General features: G+C 40.0%; 1 protein-coding gene and 1 pseudogene across 1 annotated transcript; both read right to left on the bottom strand.

Moving 5' to 3' along the window:
* Positions 1 to 3,336: 3,336 nt before the first annotated feature.
* Positions 3,337 to 4,260, bottom strand: LOC133055217 (vomeronasal type-1 receptor 2-like; annotated as a pseudogene).
* A 5,173-nt stretch (positions 4,261 to 9,433) lies between these two features.
* On the bottom strand, positions 9,434 to 10,339 carry LOC133052012 (vomeronasal type-1 receptor 4-like). Its single transcript, XM_061136736.1, has one exon. It carries the CDS (start codon positions 10,337 to 10,339, stop codon positions 9,434 to 9,436), a length of 906 nt encoding a protein of 301 aa, XP_060992719.1.

Here is a 10,339-nt window from a genome sequence, read left to right as displayed (position 1 = left end):
TGCATTTTTTTTTTCCCTATGGTGGTTGCCAATCATGTTCTACCTACATCATTCCTTCTACATTTACTCATTCCTATTAGATGTATCTATGTTTAAATCCTGACTTTGCCATTCTAAATATAACTGATTTTTTTTTGTACAGCTGAAGCTAACACAATATTGCATCTTTTTATTTTTTTCAACACCAAAACATTTTGTATTGGGGTAAATCTGATTAACAGTGTTGTGATGGTTTCAGGTGAAGAGTGAAGGGATTCAGCCCTACAAGTACATGTATCCACTCTCCCCCAAACTCCCCTCCCATCCAGGCTGCCACATGGCATTGAGCAGAGTTCCATGTGCCATACAATAGGTTCCCATTGGTTATCCACTCTAAACATAGTAGCTGACACAATATTGTAAACCAACTATACTTGGATTAAAAATGTGTGTGTATGTGTTGAGTGTAGCTAGGTATATCTGTTTGTGTGAGTATGTTCATGAAACTGAATTATGAGCTGTTTGTGCTGAGAGGCCCCAGAGCAATGACACATTCATGGCAGCGTGCAAAGCTAGTGGTGCACCCTGGTTTCTCAAAACTGACTTCCATTCGAAAGAATCTGTATTCTTTGATGAAAACATAAAAAAATAGCAAAGAAAAAAAAAATAGCAAAGGCATTACAAGATCTGTAGAATTACACTATTTAAAGGTTTTTACATGTTCTTTGAAAGGGTTGAAAGCAGTCGGATCAGACTATAATACTTTGGGAACCCATATATAATGGCTACCACAATCAACAGAAAATTCTTACACCTTAACACTATCAAAATAAATTTTTTGCCTTAGAAAGGTGAAAAAGACTTATGTATTAAAGTGAAAAGATATCCTTGATGTACTGTTAAGTCAAAAAGGAGGTTTCAGAATGATAAATAAGGTGTGCATGCATGTGTGCTCAGTCACGACAGTCGTGTCCTACTCTTGACGACCCCATGGACTGTAGCCTGCCAGGCTCCTCTGTCCATGGAATTTTCCAGGCACGAATACTGGAGTAGGTCGCCAATTCCTCTCCCAGGGGATCTTCCCGACCCAGGGATCGAACCTAGTCTCCTGCCTTGCAGGTGCATTCTTTACCGCTGAGCCACTGGTGAAGCCCTAAATATGGTTTAGTTTCCTCTCATTTAATAACTCAATATGAATTCATTTTTATTATTTTTTCTATTCTTTTTCAAATTCTTTCCCCATTTAGGTCATTACAGAATATTAAGCAGAGTTCCCTGTGCTATACAGTAGGTCCTATTGGTTATTTATTTTAAATACATTACTAAAATTAGAGATAAGAGAACAGATATAGAGAACAAACATATGGACACAAAAGAGGGGAAAGGGGGTGGGATGAACTGGGAGACTGGGGTTGATGTATATACACTGTTATGCGTAAAACAGATAACTAATGAAAACCTGCTGTATAGTACAGGAAGCTCTATCAGTGCTCTGTGGTGACCTAAATGGGAAGGAAATCTAAAAAGAGCAGATATGTGTACAACTGATTCACTTCTGTGCAGCAGAAACCAACACGACATTGTAAAGCAACTAAAAACCAGTACTAGGACATGGAAGCAACCTAGATGTCCATCAAGAGATGAATGGATAAGGTAGTTATCATACACATACACAGTGGAATATTACTCAGCTATAAAAAGGAATGCATTTGAGTCAGTTCTAATGAGGTGGATGAACCTTACAGAGTGAAGTTAGTCAGAAAGAGAAAGACAAATATCACATATTAATGCATATATATGGAATCATGGAGAAGGAACTGGCAACCCACTCCAGTATTCTTGCCTCGAGAATCCCATGGACTGTAGCCTGTCAGGCTCCTTTGACCATTGGGTCGGAAGAGTTGTACACGACTTAGCGACAAAACCACCATCACCGTGGAATCTAGAAAGACGGCACTGATGAACCTACTTGCAGGGCAGCGATGGAGACACAGACACAGAGGAGAGACTTACGGACACAGTGGGGGGAGGAGAGGGTGGGGCGATTTGAGAGAGTAGCAGTGAAACATATACATCACCGTATGTAAAACAGATAGCCAGTGGGAGCTTGATGTAAGACGCAGGGAACCCCAAGCTGATGCTCTGTGACAACCTAGAGGGGTGGGATGGGGAGGCAGGAGGGAGGGGGGTTCAAGAGGAGGGGACATATGTATACCTATGGCCGATTCATGTGGAAGTATGGCAAAAAAAAAAATCACAATATTGTTAAGTAGTTATCCTCTAATTTTAAAAAATTTAAACAATTTTAATGGTATATTAGAAACAACAGTCTGTCACAAAACAAGGGGGGAAGGAAAAACAAAGACAGTAAAAACCTAACAGAACAGACAGACCACTGAGACCCCTATTTTTCAAAGATGAAAACTACACATTTAAGTGACACATATAAAAGACGGCAGTTTTTACTCCTTCTTTCATACGATTTCATCCATCCAATCAACCAGATTACTGAGAGTCAACCATGTAAAGAAGATGCAGCTTCAAGGTAAAGCAATCCATTGAAGAACACTGATTTTCTGTGTAACACTATAGCTGACTGGAGAAACATGAGTTAAACAAAGATTCAAGGTAATACAGAACAACACCTTCTCCTTTTCCCAGTTTTTAAAAAATCTTCTTTGCTGAATTAAAATCTCCATCCATCCTGGAATAATGTTTATCTAGACCAATACTGGACTATGTGCCAATGTATTTCAGGTATCATCCACAGTAACACTGAGATGAAATTTGTGGAAATACTTTAAACATTTCTTTATAAAGGAGGTTTACTTCAGATGGTTGGATGGATTGAGAGAGAAATCGATTTCCTCAAAAATCTGAAGTATCCTTTTCAAGCTGATATAATTTGATGGCTGGACCATCAAATATATCAGTGCAGCACCTTATTAAACTTATCTTCCCTGTTCACTGGATTTTATGTGAAAATTTGGTACTTATTATAAACATCAAAAAGTACAAATGTTCAGTTGTAAAATAAGTCACAGGGATATAACATACAATATAGTGACTATAGATGATAATACTGTATTGCATGGTTTTAAAATTGCTAAGAGAGTAAATCTTAAAAGTCCTCATTACAGGAAAAATAATTTTTGTGTCTGTGTATGAATACAGCAATTAATTTTTACTGAGGTGATATTTTGCAACATATACAGGTATAGAAACATTATATTGTACAACTGAAGCTACTCTAACATTTTATGTTAATTATATCAATAAAAACGCACTGAGTTTTTATTGAGTCACAGAATAGAGTGACACAGCTATTAGTGAAGCTATCTTCTACACATTTGCGCTTCAGCCATGACTTCTGACAACATGAGAGCAGAATCTAGGAAATCTAGGATCCCTAAGGATAAGCAGAAGGGGCTAAAAGTGGGGAAACATGAAACCAAAACTTGAGCGGTCTGTATCAACCATAGATGAATATTTGAGAAGGAAGCAATATAAAAAGAAAAAATGGAATTCAGTATGTAAACAATGACAAAGGTGACCACCAGCATCAGGATGGTGTGGGTGGCTCTGGTCTCCAGGGCGCATTTGTGGTGCTTAGTGGGGGTGTGAATATATTGCACCCTCTGGTGATGTCTGTACAGAAGCACCACGGAGCCACTGGACCAGACCACGAGGCCAAGAAACACGGCATCAGAGATGGACCACAAGTAGCCAGAGCCGTCAGCAGGACCTGAGGATGAGCAAAACCACATTCCTTGGTTATCAGTATAGTTGTGTGTGTTCTGTGGAGCAGTGGTTTTCAGAGGAACAATGATGTACGGTAAGAGACTGAACATCCAGCAGGTGCAGCAGGAAGGACCAGTGACCCTGGGGGCCCTTCCTCTGAGCATCAGCCACTCCGCTCTCCTGGGGATGAGAGTGAAGGACTGATGGATGCTCAGGACGCAGGTGGAACAAGGGTGGTGCTGCGTGCCACCCTCCGTAAGTAATACAGAGTTTACACCCAAGACTAGACAGGGAGTTCTTTGGCACAAAAGTTGCCGTTGTGTGGGGAATGCCAAGAGCGAGAAGAACCAGGAGACTGGCCACAGTCATGTGGGTGAGAATCACGTATGTGGATGTCTTCTTGTGGCCCAGCAAGATTGGAGAGATGCTGTAGAGGAAAAGGATGACACTAACCAGAGCCCCAACCACCATCTGTAACTGCAAGATAGTTTTTAGAACCATCTCCCCTGGGATTGTCAGGGCATCTTTGTGAAAAGACATGGAGAGGATGTCAGTGTGTCCTGGAGCAGAAAAGAGGCTGTGCTAATGATGACATCAGCAGTCTTCTTACAGAACTGACACTGGAAAAGAATTCTCAAAATAAAAAAAAATTCTTACTCTTCTTTCTCCCGAGAAAGCAGATACTTTTATACTCTACAGGAGGGGCTCAACTTGAAGAACAAGCACATAACAACAGCTGTATTATTCACCATTATTGTATTTATATCTGTGGTTCCAAATAGGAAAAGGAGTGCATCAAGGCTGTATATTGTCACCCTGCTTATTTAACTTATATGCAGAGTACATCATGAGAGATGCTGGGCTGGAAGAAGCACAAGCTGGAATCGAGATTGCCGGGAGAAATATCAATAACCTCAGATATGCAGATGGCACGACCCTTATGGCAGAAAGTGAAGAGGAACTAAAAAGCCTCTTGATGAAAGTGAAAGAGGAGAGTGAAAAAGTTGGCTTAAAGCTCAACATTCAGAAAACTAAGATCATGGCATCTGGTCCCATCACCTCATGGGAAACAGATGGGGAGACAGTGGAAACAGTGTCAGACTTTATTTTTTTGGGCTCCAAAATCACTGCAGATGGTGATTGCAGCCATGAAATTAAAAGACGCTTGCTCCTTAGAAGGAAAGTTATGACCAACCTAGATAGCATATTAAAATGCAGAGACATTACTTTGCCAACAAAGGTCCATCTGGTCAAGGCTATGGTTTTTCCAGTGGTCACGTATGGATGTGAGAGTTGGACTGTGAAGAAAGCTGAGCACTGAAAAATTGATGCTTTTGAACTGTGGTGCTGGAGAAGACTCTTGAGAGTCCCTTGGACTGCAAGGAGATCCAACCAGTCCATCCTGAAGGAGATAAGTCCTGGGTGTTCATTGGAAGGACTGATGCTGAAGCTGAAACTCCAATACTTTGGGCACCTGATGCGAAGGACTGACTCATTGGAAAAGACCCTGATGCTGGGAGGGATTGGGGGCAGGAGGAGAAGGGGAGGACAGAGGATGAGATGGTTGGATGGCATCACCGACTTGATGGGCATGAGTGTGAGTAAACTCTGGGAGTTTGTGATGGACAGGGAGGCCTGGCGTGCTGCGATTCATGGGGTTGCAAAGAGTTGGACACAACTGAGCGACTGAAGTGAACTGAACTGAACTCCATGACTTGGGAGTCATGTCTATCTTTTTCAGCAACATGGTTGATCTCTGACAGGTGTTAAATAGTACGTACTGAGTATATGAATATATGACAGGAGACAGAGTCAAGGATATAGTCTACCACCCACAGAACTCATGATTATCCTGCCTATGGTAAAAATGTATTAATTTAAGAAAATAAAATGCAAAAATATCACTCAGGTTATAAGACTGTCCAACCAATTTTAATATGGCTGCAATTGAATTAGCTGTCAACATTGGAGAACTCATGTATCATCAGAATTACTCTACCCAATGTAACTTAAGAAATCAGTCATGGACTTCTGGTTTCTGGTTTTTCGTGCATGGAGCTTGAAAGTCACCACTCGGCTTTAACAGCAAAAAAAACACTGAACAGAGGGAAAATTCTTGGATCTGTAAAAGAGGTGAGAAAACCAGGGCATCACTGCCTCAAAGACTGAAGACTTGGACAGTGAATAGAAGGGATCAAAGCTTATGGGAGCAGAGACTCACGATGGAAAGAAACACCTTGGAAACAAGACCTGGGGTAGGAAAACATGCACTCTATCCTTGGGTTGATGGGGGCTCAGCGTGTAGAGTCTGAGGGTAGAAACTCCAGGAAGAACAATTGCATTGGGATCTCCAGAGTTCTGTGGGTTAAGAATTACTGCTGATTAGAAAAAATAGAGAGGGGACATTAGAATACTTTAAATTGACCATAGCAACCATCAATTTATAATTGGTTCTTGGGGACCAGTTCCCTAAGCTGGGAAACAGTCCTGAGTTCCTTCTTCTGAAGCCCACAGAGCAGAAGGGGTACAATTAATCGTCCCCATTGTGCTCCTTCGGCAGTGAGTTGATGCACTGTGGCCAGCAGACTTGTCCACAGTTCAGGTACATGGGTTTGAGAAGAGAAGGCAGGGAGATAAGACGGCCACTGCCTCTTTAAAGTGTTCAACTGTAGTCCCTGTCTGCAGAAAATATGCATGATAATGATTTAATGTACTCAATGATTATTCATCCTTGGAAAATGCCCCCACGTATTTAAACACATAGAGTTACTGTGACCCAACTGTGTGCCGTCCCTAGTACTAGGTAATGAAGATGCAAACAGAAATAATACTCATGGTCCTGGCTCTGAGATATGAAATGCTGGTTACATGAAGGATGTGGTTCACCACCAGACTTCTAGCGGAGCTGGTCAAAGTGTCCAGATCTGGGCTGTCCAGTGTGGAAGCTCCAGTCCCGTGTGGCTACAGAGCTCCTGAAATGGGCTTATCTGAACTGAGAGGGGCTGTGGATGTAACACACACACTCAATTTCAAGAAAGTATTAAGACAGAGATTTTAAACCATCTTGTCAAGAACTATTCAGAACTGATTACAACTTGAAATGGTAATAGTTATGATTGACACCGTAAAATAATTGACATCGTAAAATAATTGACACTTACTTTAATGTGGCTATGTGTAAATTTATAATCATAATCGACCTCTATGGGCCAATGTCTGTTTCCATTGGGTATTGCTGGTCAGACTCAGAGCTTCTACCTCTCAGCTAAACCCACCTGGCTGTGGCAAAACACCTGGTCCAGTATCAGGGGCTGAATAAGTCAGCAGGGGAAATGCAGCATCTCATGCAGCCTGTGAAACCTTCTTCAACTTCTTTGAAAAATAACACGACATTATTTTGTCATGTAAACATTTATATTCTTCATGGCAGATCAGCTGTTTAACGAAGAGAAACTCTTATACATATTCATCAGAACACATGTGTAAGAAAGTTCATCGCAGCATGTCTCACAATGGTAAGAAGCCAGAAAAGTCAAATACCCATCAGCACTAGAATAAGTAATGAATGGAATATTATAAAGCAGTAATAATGAGTGTTCAACATCACTAGTCATCAGGAAAATGCAAGTCAAAACCACAAGGAGATATCACCTCACATTTGTCAGAAAAGCTATTATTAAATAGACAACAAATAACAAGTGTTGGTGAGGATGTGGAGAAAAGGCAACTCACGTGCACCGTTGGTTGTAATGTAAACTGGTGTGGTCACTGTGAAAAGCAGAATAGAGATTCCTCAAAAAATGAGATAGGGAACTACCATACAATCCAGCAATTCCAATCCTGGATATTTTTCCAAAAAACAAAAACAATAATTCAAAAAGATATGGACACCTTAATGTTCATTGCAGCATTATTTACAATAGCTAAGAAATGGAAACAATCTAAGTATCTATCAACAGATGAATGTATAAGTAAGATGTGGTATACAAAGGAAGATTATTTGGCCAGAAAAAGAATGAAATTTTGCCATCTGCAACAATGGATGAACCTAGACCTATTATGCTAAGTGAAATAAATCAAATAAAGACAGACAAATATTGTGACTTCACTTACATGGGGTGTCTACAGAAGAAAACAAAACAAACAAGATCAGACTTATAGAAGCAGATACTCTGGTGGTTTTCAGGAAGGAGGGAAGTTGGAGGTTGGATGAAACAGATGAACAGATGAAACAGATTAAGGCACAACCTCCAGTTATGACATAAATAAGTCACTAAGATATAACATAAGGAATAGTCACACTGTAACAACTTTGTACAGAGAGGAGTGGTAACGGGCCTTGTGGTGATCACCTCATAATGTAAATAAATGTGGAGTCACTATGTTGTACACCAGAAACAAATATAACATTTATGTCAACTATAATTAAAAAATTAAATAAAAAGAGAAAAAAAGAAATTCTCTTGATCCATATCCTTTCAACACTTGGTACTACCACATTTGTTGCATTAGAGACAACTATCTTATCACAGCAAAAACCATAGCATTAGCTGTGGGTAATAATATGTATAGAGAATAAGCATTTATAAAAACAGTACCATAAAACATTACAAATGTGTGGAACTGTATAGTCTAAGAAATTCCTACGTATTCTATAAAATGGTCAACAGTGATTCTAAGCAGAATATAATACTTTAGGAACTCATACAATGGCTACAAAAATCAAACCAATAAAAAAGTAGTTATACCATAACACTACATACTTTTCAAATGGAATGCAAAAAACAAAACACTAGACTATCCAAATAAAATGCAAAAAAAGAGGAAAAACAGGAAAAACTGAAAACTAAGACCCAAGTTTCTGATTTTCAGTGATGAATAATAAACACTCAAGTGACAAATATAAAGACAGTTTTTACTCCCTCCTTCATGTTACTTAATCCATTCAATCAACCAAATTTATTGATGGTCAATCACATAAAGAAAATTCAGGTTGAAAGAAGAAGCAAACCATATGAACAACATTTATTTTCTGTATTAACACTACAGCATACTGGAAAATACAAGTGAAATAAAGGTATATGGTGACACAGAAGAACACCTCCATTTTATGTATTTGTTATCTTCATCCATGAAATAAAAATTTCCATCCACCCTACAGTAATATTTATCTAGACAAACATTAGATTATGTGTCAATGTATATCAGGTATTAGCTGCAACACTTGGAAAAAATAATTTGTAAAAACTGAAGAAAGAAGGTTTCTTCTAGAGAGCTGAACTGGCCATCAAGGAAATGATTTCCTCATAAAGAGTTTGTATTTTTTTAATGATAAATTTCTTTCTTTTAAAAATTATTTATTTTATTTTTGGCTGCACTGGGTCTTTGTTGCTATGTATGGGTTTTGTGTAGTTGCTGTGATGGAGGCTACTCTCTAGTTGCAGTGCACATGTTTCTCATTGTGGTGGCTTCTCTTGTTGCAGAGCACAGGTTTAGGGTGTGCAGGCTTCTTATCAATTAGACACTGTGGTGATCATTTTGCAATACATATAAATACCCATTTATCATGCTGCACAATTGGAACTGACATTATGTTATATGCTAATTATACTGGAGAAACATTATTACTGAGGAAACAGTTACAGAATGGAGTCACTACTCTCATTGTCGAAGCTACTATACATTTCACACTTTAACAATACATTTTAATAATTCAGGAGCAGAATCTAGGTGCTCTAGGATCCCTAAGGAGCAAGAGGAAGGGGGAAACAGTGGGAAAACATGAAACTAAGACACTAGAGGTCTGCAGCAACCATAGGCGAAAATCGTGAAAAGCACTAATACAAAAAGCAAAAATAGAATTCAGCACATAGAAGATGACAAAGGTGACCACCAGCATCAGGATCGTGTGGGTGGCTCTGGTCTCTGGGGGGCATCTGTGGTGTCCAGTGCGGGTGTGAATATACTTCATTTTCTGGTGGTGTCTGTGCAGAAGCAGCACCATGGAGCCACTGGACCAGATCATGAGGCTAATAAATATGGCATCTGAGACAGACCACAAGAACGTAAAGCCTGATATATGAACCAAGGATGTGCAGAACCACCTGCCTTGAGTATCAGAATAGTTGTGCGTGTCCTGTGGGCCACTGATGTTCACAGGAACACAAATATTCACTAAGGCACTGAATATCCAGCAGATCCAACAGGAAGAGTCTGTGACCCTCGGGGCTCTTCTAAGCAATGACCTCCCTTCACTCCTGGGGGTGACGGTGAAGGACTGGTAGGTGCTCAGGACACAGGTGGAGCACAGGGCGGTGCTGCGGGCCACTCTGTGTATGTAATATACAAGTTTACACCCTAGAATGGACAGGGGCTTACTTGAAACAAAAGCTGTCATTGTGTGGGGGATCCCAGAGGAGAGAAGAACCAAGAGATTGGCCAGGGCCATGTGGGTGAGAATCATGTCTGTGGGTCTCTGCTTGTGTCCAGACAAGAGTGGAGAGATGTTGTGGAAGAAAAGGATGACATTGACCAGAGACCCAACTCCCATCTGTAAGAGACAGGTGGTTTTCAGAGCTGCCTGAATTGCAGTTCTTAGGACATCTTTCTGAAAAGACAT

Source organism: Dama dama, chromosome 4 (assembly GCF_033118175.1).
Source record: "Dama dama isolate Ldn47 chromosome 4, ASM3311817v1, whole genome shotgun sequence".
Classification (NCBI taxonomy): Eukaryota; Metazoa; Chordata; class Mammalia; order Artiodactyla; family Cervidae; genus Dama; species Dama dama.
This window is presented reverse-complemented; position numbering and strand designations above follow the sequence as displayed.

Excerpts from the sequence above, each read along its gene's own strand:
- LOC133052012 (XM_061136736.1), bottom strand. The coding sequence starts at position 10,339 with ATGTCTTTTCAGAAAGATGTCCTAAGAACTGCAATTCAGGCAGCTCTG.